We start from the raw sequence: 12813 nt of genomic DNA on the forward strand, positions 1-12813 counted from the left end.
GTGTACAGTGTATGGTGTACAGTGTATAATTACAGTGTGCAGTATATGGTGTATAGTGTATGGTGTACAGTGTATGGTGTGCAGTATATGGTGTATAGTGTACAGTGTATGGTGTACAGTGTATTATGTATAGTATATAGTGTACAGTGTACAATTACAGTGTGCAGTATACACTGTACATCACTATAACTAATAAGGCCACACCTCCTAATCCTTGCCAAACAATTCCGCCAACTGGGTACGAAGCCTTTAAATCTATGAGCCTGTGGGGGCCATCCTCATTCAGACTCCCACATGTACCTTGCCTTAGAGTTCTTTCGTCCACCCGGAGTGTCATACAATGAACAGGACACCCTGACCAATCCTGAGAAGCCTTGGAAAACTAGTGTCCCAGCTGGGGATAATGGCACTAGAGAGGTGGAGAGGCAGGGGATTGTGAGTTCCAGGCTAGCTTGGACCTTGTCTCAGAAACAAAAGCTAGCATTGCACCATTGATGTGTGTGTCTGTGGTTTTCTGGCTTTCCAAGCGAAACCGCAGGAAGGATTGGGAAGGTCCCCACTCAAGCAGTCAGGTACTGTTCTCCAGGACACAACTGTCCATGATTGTGACCTATGTTGTTACAAGGAGTTAAAACTGAGACAGCGTGCTGTGCAGTGTTGGTGCACACCTTTAATCCCTGCACCCTGGAAGCAGAGGTAGGCGGATCTCTGTGAGTTCAAGGCCAGCCTGGTCTACAGAGTGAGCTCCAGAACAGCTCTTACAGCTCTGTTACACAGAGATACCCTGTCTTGAAAAACAAAAACAAACAAACAAACAAGCAAAAGGTCCAGTGAAGTGGCGGGGCAAGAGCTCAGTGGGTAAAGTGCTTGCTGCGTAAGCAGGGGGACCTGAGTGTGAGCCTCAGCACCTGTGTGAAGTCAGGAGTCATGTGGCCCACACTTGTCACCCCAGTGTTGGGGACGTGAAGATGGGCAGGTTCCTGGGGCTTGCTTGGCCAGGCGGATGAGCTCCAGGTTCAGAGAGAGAACCCATCTGAAAAGGGGATCAGTGACTGAGGACTCTTGAGGTTGATCCTTAGCTTCCACACACACATGCGCACATATGCATCTCACCAGCACACATGGCTAAGCACGTGCGTGCACGTGCACACACACACACACACACACACACACACACACACACACCCCACACTGATTTAGTTATTGCTATGGCCACAACACTGTTGAATCAGGAAAAAGCTGCTGAAATAATTTTCTTCCCCATCCACTTTATTTTTCACTCCTCCTGCTCTTATTTGCAATTAAAGTCGGATAAAAACAACAAAAACTATACAACTCTTTCAGTGGATAGCAAAATGTGACATGAAGTTCTGAGGGTGTCTGTGCCTGGAGCTGCAGGTCCAGAGGGACACTAGGGAAGACAGCAGGCAAGGCAGATGCAGCCTGCAGCAGGTGTGCAAACCCACAGAACATCAGATTCCGCCAGATGTGTTCAACCTGTGGCCAGTGGGCTGCATGTGCCCTGGGATAGCTCTGAACATAAACATGGCTTGACATGAACTGTTAACTCACTTAAAATAGTCAGATGTGTGTGTGCAGCTAGGGATGCTGCTGTGAACTCAGTCCTCTGTGCCCTCTGTCCTTGCTCGCTTAGGCATCTACAGCTGGCCTCTCTCTGAACTGTGGCCAATGAGGACTGGACCGCCCTCCCTAACCCCCAGGACAAGCTATGTGACTGGCCTCCTTCTCCAGAGCTTCCCCACAAATTCCCCATGAAGTTGACTGAGGCTGGGCCCAGGAAAACTTGCTTTTGTCTAGCTCCATTCCCCTAAATGTCTTCCCACCTCACAGAAGAACTGCATCGGCCCAGCTCTGCTTCCAGATCCACTGGCTGCAGCTCTCCTTATTCTCCAGGTTCCAGATAACTCCAAGGCGAGATGTGTGCTCTAGCAGTGGTGCTCTGGGCACCAGGAGGACACTAAGTAGTGCCCTTCTCTATGACAGTGGGTGATGGAGACTTCAGTGAGTGACAGAAACTACAGTGGATGACGTCAGACTACAGCGAAAGGCTGGAGAACTCAGGCTCAGGACAGGTCAGGCTTCTAAGAGCAAATATTCGGTCCACAAATGCTACTATTAGGAGTGTCTGCCAATCTCTTTCTTTCCTTCTCTTCCTCCCTCCCTGTCTATTCTATAGGATCTCCCTCTAGTCTAGGTTGGCCCCTAGTTGAGGTAATCCTCCTGCCTCAGCCACCCAAGTGCCAGGATTATAGGGGTGAAGTACTGTGGAGGCCCAAAAATGTGAGCCTTTTTCCACCTTGTCTGATGGTCAGAGAGTTTGGAGGGCGCTAAAAATTGTTGACAACAGCCAGGGCTACCCATCCTGACCCAGGATGTGGTTACTTGGTATGGGCCCATACAGGTAGATCCACTCCACCCTGACAGATGGTTGGGATATGCAAACATACTTTTGCACCTTCTTTTGTAATTGGAGGCTTAACCTGGGGAGTGGCTGCCCCTTTAGGATACTTGGTCTAGTGTGGCTTCACTGCCTAAACAACAGAATGCTGATAACTAGATGTCTCAAATTGTTGAAGCAATGAACTGTCCAGTTGTCCTTTGGATCATGTTAAAGAAGTCTTTCGTTTCCTTCTTCCCCCTTTTGTGTTGGGTATAAAAAAGTGTATGGAAAATTAACTGTGGGCAATTTCAGTATTCACTGGAACTCCCTCTCAGTACTATCCTATGGCTCTGTTTTATTATTTTATTCACGTCTTTGTTCTCTTTACTTATTTTTCTGATCCCCACACCCCTATCCTGGCAAATGGTATTTTTGTTGAGGCTGGTCCGCGACAAAGTACCACACTCAACTGTTCCCATATTCTTGCATATGAAAAACTAAGGTCCATCTACAAAGGCACCCACTAAGGACCCAGAGCTAACATGAGTGGGGAAGGACTCTGTGCCTGCTGATGGTGACTGCTCACACTAACCACGGCAAGTCCATTCCCTGGAACCCAACGCTGTTCAAAAGGACATTGCCTGGCCGGGCAGTGGTGGCGCACACCTTTAATCCCAGCACTAGGGAAGCAGAGGCAGGAGGATCTCTGTAAGTTTGAGGCCAGCCTGGTCTACAAGAGCGAGTTCCAGGACAGGTAGAACTGTTACACAGAGAAACCAACCAAACAAACAAACAAAAGGCACTACCTTCTGCCCTTTTAGGGTCTCACTACACGGCCTAGGCTCACTCAGACTTGGATCTTTCTGCCTCAGCCTATGTTCTGAGAACTGGAATTACAGATGTATGCCACCACAGCTGACAGGATTTTAATTTCTTCAGAATAGCTTGGGGAAGGGACCACGGAGAAGAGATGGGTGGACAGCAGAGGTGGGGAACAGATTCTACAAGCCAAGTGGTTACAAACGAGACCCTCAGGTCGCCTGTATCACTGCCTGATCCTCATCTGTAAAATAGGAATACTTACTCACACCCGACCGTGATGCAGTAATGATATGAGCTCTTAAAAAGAACCTTTAATTCTATGTATGTGTGTGTGTGCATGGGGAGACCAGGGACATAAGTAGTTTTGAGCCCTCGATGTGGGTGCTGGGATCTGCAATGGCAGTACATGCTCTTAACTGCTGAATCGTCTCTCTAGCCCAACCAAAAAATTCTTACTTTACAAAATTCCACGCAGGAAGCCGGCCGGCTTTAATCCCAGCACTTGGGAGGCAGAGGTAGGCAGATCTCTATATATTCAAGGCCAACTTGGAACACAGTGATTTCCAGGACAGCCAGGGCTACATAGAGAAACCCCACCTTGACAAAACAAAACAAAATTCGACCCAGGGCTGGGAATGTGGTTTGGTTGGTAGAGGGCTTGCCCAGCATGCAGGAATCTCTGGGTTTGATCCCCACTTCCACCTAAAACTGGATGGTAATGTGCATCCCTGCGCCTATAATCCTAGCATTTGAGAGGAACTGGGGAGAATCTCCCCTTTAGGAAGATGCAGTGTTCCTTCTAAAGGCTTTTTACTGCACGTGTTAGGCCCTCCTAAGGGATAAGCAGAAGTAGCTGCCTCTGAAGCCCTTAACTGCATCCTCGGCAGCCCCTTACCTCTGTGACAGTGTGATGTACCCATGGGATGATGCTCCATCCCTGTTTCCTATGCCATCAGTCAGCATCCTCTGACTGAATTCCACCCTCACTCAGGACGGACTTACATAAGAGTGTGTCTCCCTGGGGTCCCCCAAGGATGTGCCTGTCATGTTGAGCCAATCTGGGAGAGCCTGCTCACCACACACAAAAGCTGCAGGTTTGGTGAGAAAAAGTGGCTTGGTTGGCCCTGGCCAGGTTCAAATGCAGAGGTGGAATTCAATAGAGTTTTGTGTGTGTGTGTGTGTGTGTGTGTGTGTAACATGGGGAAGGTTGTAATTTTCTCAATGCTTGTTTATCCAAAAAGGGGAAAGAAAACTACAGTCAGGGAAATAGAGAAATAGCTCAGTGGTTAACTTATTGCTCTTCCGGAGGACTTGGGTTCGGTTCCCAACACTCACACGGCAGATCACAACTTCCTATAGTCTGTAACTCCTGTCCCAGAGACTGTCAGGTCCTGTGGTGCACAGAAACTCATGCAGGCACACACACATACACATAAATAAGAATATTAAAATAAATCTAAAACAGCCTGACACAACATGGGCGTGGGGAGGATGGCTGACTGGTAAAGCATCTACTAACCAAGCAGGAGCCACAGCACCCATGTTTGTATTCTTGGCACTCTGCAGGGGAGGCATGAGGGTCAGAAGTGCAAACTTATGTTCTGGTACACAGTGAACCGAGGCTGGGATACATGAAACCCCGTCCCAAAACAAAACAAAACAAAACAAAACAAAACAAAAACCAAAAAAAAACTTAGGTTCTGGGCTCTGATTTGGTTGGAACCCAACTGTCACTAGTCATGGTTTTCAGGCCTGAAGACAAACGACATAGCTCTTATTCCTCAATGCTCATCGGTAAACAAGGGCATAGGACCCAACTTCCTAAGACAGCCAAAGTTTAGCCAGGAAACACAAGAAAACACCCACCTCAGCAGCTCTTACCTGCCGGGTGCTCAGCCCCTCGCTATTTAGTTAACTGACACTTTTCTACTGTAAACGGGGAAAGGTTTTTTGTTTGTTTTGCTTCTTAAGCAAGGAGGGGAGTTGCTGACAGCTGCTGGGGGGGGGCTGTGGGAAGGAAAGTCGGGAGTCCTGCTGCAGGTTCTCATTTCCCGGCTTCCATCTTCCAAACCATCCCCTTGGGGAGGAAGGGGCTTCTGAGGACCCCATAGCTGTCCTCTCAGAGCGCCTGGAAAGCTCTCACGAGCAGCTTTTCTCTTGCTCCGTCGAGCCATTTGTCCTAACCATGGGTGGGTGAGCTGCCTCAGGACACAGGTCTCAGCCTTGCTGACTGCCGGCATGAGTCAGGGGAACCTGCCTGCTGTCTGTTGGAGGCTGCCCCTCTGCAGCTGCGGATGGCCCACAGGGAGTGGAGTGGAGTCAGCAGGGATGTTGTCTTGTCTTGGAGTCCGTGGGGCTCCCTCCCACCTGGGTCCAGACCCTGCTGGACCAGGATGCCTTTATTGGCCTGTGAGAAATACAGGGAGTGTGGCCAGCCAGCCAATGAGGAAGCTGCAGAGCCAGTCTGGTAACAAGGGAAGCAGCAGCTGGCAGGTCAGAGGGGGCTTCCAGGGCCAAGGCTGGCCAGCAGCACAGGCGGTAGGCATATGGCAGGCAGGAAACAGATGCGCTGCCCATGGGCCATGCAGGAAACCGGGTCTGGGGAAGAAGGGGAGGCCTTGTCTACAACCAGAATTTGAAGAACTACTGTCCTCGGGTGCCACCCCCAGCGCAGTCAGGAGGGCCCTGGAGGGTCTCTGGGACCCACTGAACAGTTAAACAAACAACCTGTTGGAGTGTTGGCACACTAGGGGACCACACACCCTTTCCCCTCTGCGGCCCTGCGGCCTGGTGCACCCTCCTCCTGTTTCCAGGCAGTGTTACCTCACCTTTGGCCAGTGTTCTCAGCATAGCAGTGGTTGGCTCTTCAGGGTGCCTAGCAGGGCAGACGATGGTATACTTGGCTGTGCCTACAAAATCCTTTGGCTTTGCAGCTTGAGGATATAAAGTCTCCTACTTGTGGGGCTCCACCTTCTAGAACTGTCTACAGTCAGTTGTCACCATTAATTAAGTACAGGCACAGTTCAAAGCATGACTGATTAGCCTGTCATTGCTCCTTTTCCAAAGGGCCATGCACCAAATCCACTATTACAATTATGATTACTATTCTACTTGGCACCTTAAAATTTGTGGACAATAAAGGGACAGCTATGAATTTACAGACATCGGAGTCTAAAACCTGGGCCTGGGAGGGAGATAAATGCAGCCTGGGAGAGAGGCACTAGCTGTGCACACCGGAAGACTCAAGTTCCGTCTCCAGAACCCACACGAAAAGCCACATGTGCAGTCAGGTGTGTGTGTGTGAGTTCTTGTGGGTGCGCACGCGTGCGCGCACACACACACACACACACACACACACACACACAGTAAGTACAATAAAAGTAGTTTTAAAGGTCTAGAAAAGTCTGGGCCATGGTGGTGCTGCCTTTAGTGCCAGGACAGGAGGCAAGGGCAGGAGGATCGCCAGGAATTTGAGGCCCTCCTGGAAAAGTGTTCAATGCCATTCACCTCCGAGGGGCACCGTCTCACTGCAGAAGGCAGGTGGCATCTATTCCGAGGAACAATTGGCACGTTTGTTCAACATGATTTCCCTACAGGGAGGGGCATGTGACCGCATTTACACGGACAGGACTGGAAGTCTGTGTGCTTGAAAGTGTGGGGGGGGTCAATGGGGGGAGGGGGGAGGGGTTGAGGAGGCTGTAACATGAATCAGTGCCTCCATGCCTGGCTACAAAACATACTAGGAAAAACGCATTGCAGCTAGGCCTGCTGGGGTGTGCTGTCATTTCAGTACTCTGGAGGTGGAGGCAAGAGGGTCATGGTTCAAAGTTGTTCTCAGAAAGTCTGAGGCTAGTCTGCTCGGCTTGAGAGGTTGTCTCAAATAGGGGGAGGGACCGGGGGGTGGGGCACCATGACACAGCCTGGTACGGTACTTGCCACATGCTCCATCACGGAGTTGATTTAAACCCCCAGACTGATGTAAAAGGCCAGGCGTAGTGACAAGCACCTGTAACCCCAGCACTGGGGAGGTGGGGTAGGCCAGTCATCCAGATGCGTCAGCAAGCTCCAGGTCCCAGGGTGGGACCCTGGCTCAGAAAACCAGACTGGCAGCTCCTAAGGAGCAACACTGGAAGTTAACTTCCGGCCTCCAGACACAGGTGTGTGCACACGTGTACAAACAACCCGCTCCTGCACACTTAAATGCATAGAAACAAACACACCCACAGACAAGCACAAAAATTGAAAAGCCAAACATCAGGTAAACAGTAAGTTATAGTCAATAAACCCAAAGCGAGCATCTCATATGTACATGGTTATTCTAATTTTGTTGTAAACAACATTAAAACTATATGTATCATCTACGAGGTCCTGAGAAGTCTTACTTATTGCTCCCGTTGGAGGAGAGCAGGTGTTCTTCTTTGTCCTCTGGATGTTATGTACAATGAACAAATCACTTTGATTAGGATGGATAAAAACCATAGTTTTATTATCAACTTAAAAAAAGATTTATTTTTCTTCCATGTGATGAGTGTTTCTCCTGTATGTATGTCTGCATGTGTGCCTGGTGCCCACAGAGGCCTGAAGAGCATGTAAAACCCCATCCTCTGAAACTGGAGTTACAGACAGTTGTGAACTGCCATGTGGGTGCTGAGAATCGAAGCCAGGACCTCAGTTAGAGTAAGTAACCAGTGCTCTTAACTGCTGAGCCATCTCTCCAGCCTTATCGATTTTTAATTTGTTTTTGCCTTTAGCAGAAAGTGGCTGCCTGTTCTCAGGTCAGGAATGGGCAGAATCTTAGCAACGTGTTTCATGGCTGTCCTTTAGCCTCTATATTTCTGGTGGTACAAAATGAGGGTGCAGGTCACACTTGGATGAGGTCTGAGTGCACTTTTAATTATTACAATATTTGAGGAATGCTAACATATTTAGTTAGTTCTTTTTGAGGCAGCCTCATGCTCTGTGTAACCTTGGCTGACCCAGAGTTTGGCATGTAGACCAGGCTGGCCTTGAACTCACAGAGATTCACGTGCTGGGAATTCTGGGGTTCAGGGTGTGCGACACCATGCCCACCCAAGGCAGAGTCTGTTGTAGTTCAAGTTGGTTTTAGACTCTATGTAGCCTAGGATGATCCTAAATTTCTGATCCTCCTGCCTCCGCCTTCTGAGTAGCTGGATTACAGGTGTGCACCAGCACTTCTAGAAGATTCCACAAAGCTGTCCTCTGACTTCTACACCCATTCTTTCCCTTCCAGCTGTGGCCTCTTGGGCCCCTAGGTGATGCCAGAAGACTTCATCAGCCTACACTCTGTCAGGCTGGGCAGACTGTGGGTGTCCCTGAAATACAGTTCCACTTCCCAGACCTGGAAGCTGCCCAAATGCTGTCTGCCCTCCCCCACCCCGAAACTGCTTCTCTAAGGCTATTTTTTAAAATGGCTGACCTGTGAAGTCCGGCAGCCGTTACTACCGTCTCAGCGGCTGTCTAACCAACCACAACGTTTAACCGTTTCAGACACCACCTCAAACCTCTACCACCAACAGTCACTCCTGACTTCCTTCCACACGGCCCCGGCTGGGCCCTGAGCAGCCCCTGATTTTCATCTGTGCCTATAAATTTGCCTATTTTCAACATTTCGTCTGATCAGAACCACAGAATGTCATCTTTTGGTGGGTGGCTTTCCTGCTTCCATTTAGCACAATGTTTTGAGAGTTCCAACAGAGTTGCGTATCTCACAACCCCACCTCCCTTTTCTTTTGTTGTACAATACTTAAGTGTAGTGCTTTTTTTTTAAATTCATCTGCCATTTATGGGTTCTCTGTGGTTTCTAGCTTCTGGCTATTGTGAATAGCGCTGCTATGAAAATGAATATATATGAATGTACATCCTCACTTCTCCTAGGCTAGCAGGACTAGTGGTCACAGGCACCTATTTAATGTACCTGTGTGTGTCTGGTGTGTGTATGTGGGTGTGTATACATGCATGTGTGTGTGTGTGTATGCATGCGTGTGTGTATGTGGGTGTATATAAATGCATGTGTGTGTGTATGCATGCGTGTGTGTATGTGGGTGTATATACATGCATGTGTGTGTGCCTGTGTGTATGCATGCGTGTGTGTGTGGGTGTGCGCATGTGTGTGTGCCTGTATGTATACATGCGTGAGTGGATGGGTGTGCACGTGGGTGCGTGTGTGGAGCAAATTCACCTTTCATGCTTATGCGGCAGAACTCCTGAGCTACTGCATCTGCGTCCTTACAGTGGCTATGTCAGTTTACACGCCCGTCAGCAGTGGCCCAGAGTCCCAGCCTCTTCACACCTTCCACACCTTAGCCACTTGTCACCGATCCTTCATTATCATCCACTTCATGAGTGTGACACTGTCTCACCATGGTTTTGATTGCTCTGGGTTGTTAGGAAGTTCAGACTCTGCCGGAATTGTGTGTTCTGGGGATGCAAGGTGACACCTGTGCCAGCCAGTCTTTGGCTGCTCCCGCCGTGTGGCTTTAGGTGCTCGCAGCCTTTCCGGCAGTTTCCTCACTAGTCAGTGACATGACTCACTCCATTCCTTAAAAGCATCTGTGCGATGATGGTGCCATGGAGTACAGAATGCAACTTGCACATTATTCAAAGCTGGCTTAAAAAAAAAAGAAAAGCGCCAGGAGTGGTAGTAAGTGTGTTTGATCTTAGCACTCAGGAGGTAGGGGCAGGCAGAGCTCTGAGTTCAAAGCTAGTCTGGTCTACAGAGGAGTTCCAAAACAGCCGGGGCTACACAGAGAAACCCTGTCTGGAACAAACAAAACAAGCAAAACGATGCTTTTAAACGAATTCCTCCAAGTTAAGAACAGTGATCACATCATTGCCCATTGAGGAAGATGAAAGAAATCGACCACAGGATTGCAAGAATCACACCTGACTATACGACACACGAATACCAGGGCTCACTGGAGACTCGTTTCCTTCCTGACCTCTGGCCTCTTCTTTTCTAGAAGCAACAAGCCCAGCAGAGCCCAAGGCATTCTCTCCCCACCCCTTGTCAGGTCCCAGGTAGTCTAGGCTAGCCCGGAACTCACTGAATAGCTGAGAACGACAATGAACCCCCTGGTTCCCTTGCCTCCACCTGAGGTCTGAGTGCTGAGATTAAAGGCACGAGCCACCATACCCAAACTTATGGGGTGCTGGGAATTGGTCACAGGGCTTCATACATTCTAATCAAGTACTCTAACCAACTGAGCTAAGGCCTGGCCTTTGCAGGTTTTAGTTTTTAAGGTATGTATGTGTGTCTATGTGGCGGCAGGTGCAGGAAAGTGTGGGTGCCCGGGGAAGCCAGAGGCATCAATCAGATCTCCCTGGAGTTATAGAGCTGCCTGAATAGGGTGTGGAAATCAACTTGGGTCCTCTGGAATGGGAGTACCAGTTCTTAACCACAGAGCCATCTTTCCAACCCCAGCCTCTGTGGTTCTTAAGGTAACATGAAAAAAAATCTCTTGATCGGAACACTGAAAGCTTAACACAAAGCTGAGAAGCAGGTCTGTAGCCCACTGAGATAGCGGCCCTCTGGGCGCTGTCCGCACAGCTGCTTCTGTTGGTCATCCTAAACTGATAAATGAAAGGTTTCTAACAATGAAGATTCCATGTCAGAACAGAGTCCCAGAAGAGTGGAGCAAAGGCAGGAGCCAGAGGGGAGGCCCAAGCAGACAGCCTCCCTCCCGGGGTTTGATCAGCTGCAGCGAAGGTGGGAGACTCCTGGCCTGGGTTTTAAGAGAGGCAGCAGGCAGATGAAGTCACTTAAAATCTTTGCTCTCCGATTTGGAAAAGGCTGGTTTCACTGTCAACCACAAGCTGGCACAATATCCCTGTTTCTCAAACTCAAGAACCGGCATTAACGCTTCTCCCCTTCATAATTTTGTACACCAAAATCACAGGCTAGCAGGGACATTTTCCAACTGCTTCACTTGTGGATGGAAGCAGAGGCCTCTGATCCTCGGATCTCATCTCCACCTGGGCCTGGAGTCTCTCTGACTCCAACCAGCTTTTAAAGATCAAAGAGGTAAGTAGCCTCTTGCTTTTGTTTGGCTGATCTAGGCCGGTAGCTTGGGTCCCACACACCACTCTGCTCAAACCAAAACTGCTTAGAACCACACCTTTTTAGTTCCTTATTAAAACGCCCCTGTGTCCCAATTTTGGTCCCTCCAGGTTCCCTTCTTAAGAGAGGCGAGTACTTCTCCTTCCTCCCCTTCCGCTAGGCAACCAAAATAATGGTTACTGATGGTAGAAAACTCTGGCCCAGCCAGGGTACCCCAGCTGGGGGGGGGCCTGCTCCCGCTTAGCAGGCAGGACCCTGCTTCCGGATCTGTGACTTTGCACCAGGTTCCCCAAACTTCTGTCCCCACAGCTTTCCATAAAACTACTACTCGCCTCTCCAGCCATAGTGACTGGAGCAAACCGTCCAACCCAGTTCCTAAATAAACCACACAAACAGAAAAGGCTTTGAAGACGAGACATTTCAAAGAAGTTGAAAACAGCAAACAGGAGGGAGAAAATAAGGGTGGGTAAAGAGCGAACTGGAACAGGCCTGCCTGGCAACTTTTGGCCTGGCCAGAGGCTTCTGTACAGCCCTGCTCACACTAACAACAGGCCCTCTCACCCTGCCTGGCTCCAAGTGACCATCAGAAGTCCCTCAGCCAGAGGCCTTCCCAGTTAACCATCGGCCTTCCGAGAAGCCTCTGAGGCCTGGGGGAGCACAGGGGGCACAGCGATGATCTTAAAGGCGGCGATTCTCCCCGTCCCCAGCAAAAATCGAACGCCAAGCCGAGCCCTCAGCTCTCCAGTGTCCGGGCACGGTCTGGGGATGGTAGGGACAGCAGGGGACTCTCCCTTCCCTGCCCGGGTGCGAGACGCGCGGCCTGGAGAAGAGGAAGAAAGACAAGGAGGAACTCGCACCCCAGGTTTCAGTGGAGAAGCGGGCCGGCTCCGCTGGGCGGCGGTTGGAGATGCGAGGAGACGGGAGACCTTGCGGGCTGCTCCGGGAACTTTTTAGGAGGACACTAAAGCGGTGCGCAATGATCCCACTGTCCCGGCCAAGTGCAGCCCGTGTACGCATCCCCAGGCCACTCCACCCTTCTTACCATCTGTGCCACTTTGAGCAAGGCACCCTGGGTGCGCGGGTACACCCGGTCCAGCAGTCCCTCCGAGGGCTGGCCTGGCCCCGGCGCGCCGCCGCTGCTGCACGTGGTCCGGATGAGCCCCGATCCATGCGACATCGCGGGGGCCCAGACCGGCCGGCGGCCTACGGGCCCCCGAGACCTCTGGCTGGTAAAGCTGGGACGGGACAGGGCGGGGCCTCAGGGGCGGGGCGCTGGGTCCCTCTTCCCAACTGTGGCGGGACCCAGAGGGGACCCGGGAGCAGATGTCCCGCAAGCTTCTGCCCACCAGACGCGCGGAAGTTGTACTGGCCTGGGCAGGAAACCGGACGCCTGGGGCCTTGGCCTCTCCCAGAAGCGCACCGCCCAGGTCACAGCTGGTGACGAGCCTCCAGGGATTTTTTTAAATGTGTGTGTGTGTGTGTGTGTGTGTGTGTGTGTGTGTGTGTGTGTGTG

The 12813-nt window shown here is 50.5% G+C and overlaps 1 protein-coding gene across 1 annotated transcript in view; it reads right to left on the reverse strand.

Moving 5' to 3' along the window:
* Nucleotides 1–12625, reverse strand: part of Cmtm7 (CKLF like MARVEL transmembrane domain containing 7) — a 26790-nt gene extending 14165 nt beyond the window's left edge. Inside the window, exon 1 of the mRNA XM_013346478.2 lies at nucleotides 12343–12625. Coding sequence (XP_013201932.1) covers nucleotides 12343–12477 — 135 coding nt within the window. The 5' untranslated portion in view covers nucleotides 12478–12625. The remainder of the gene's footprint in view (nucleotides 1–12342) is intronic.
* Nucleotides 12626–12813: the final 188 nt, after the last annotated feature.

Source organism: Microtus ochrogaster, chromosome 5 (assembly GCF_000317375.1).
Source record: "Microtus ochrogaster isolate Prairie Vole_2 chromosome 5, MicOch1.0, whole genome shotgun sequence".
Taxonomy (NCBI): Eukaryota; Metazoa; Chordata; class Mammalia; order Rodentia; family Cricetidae; genus Microtus; species Microtus ochrogaster.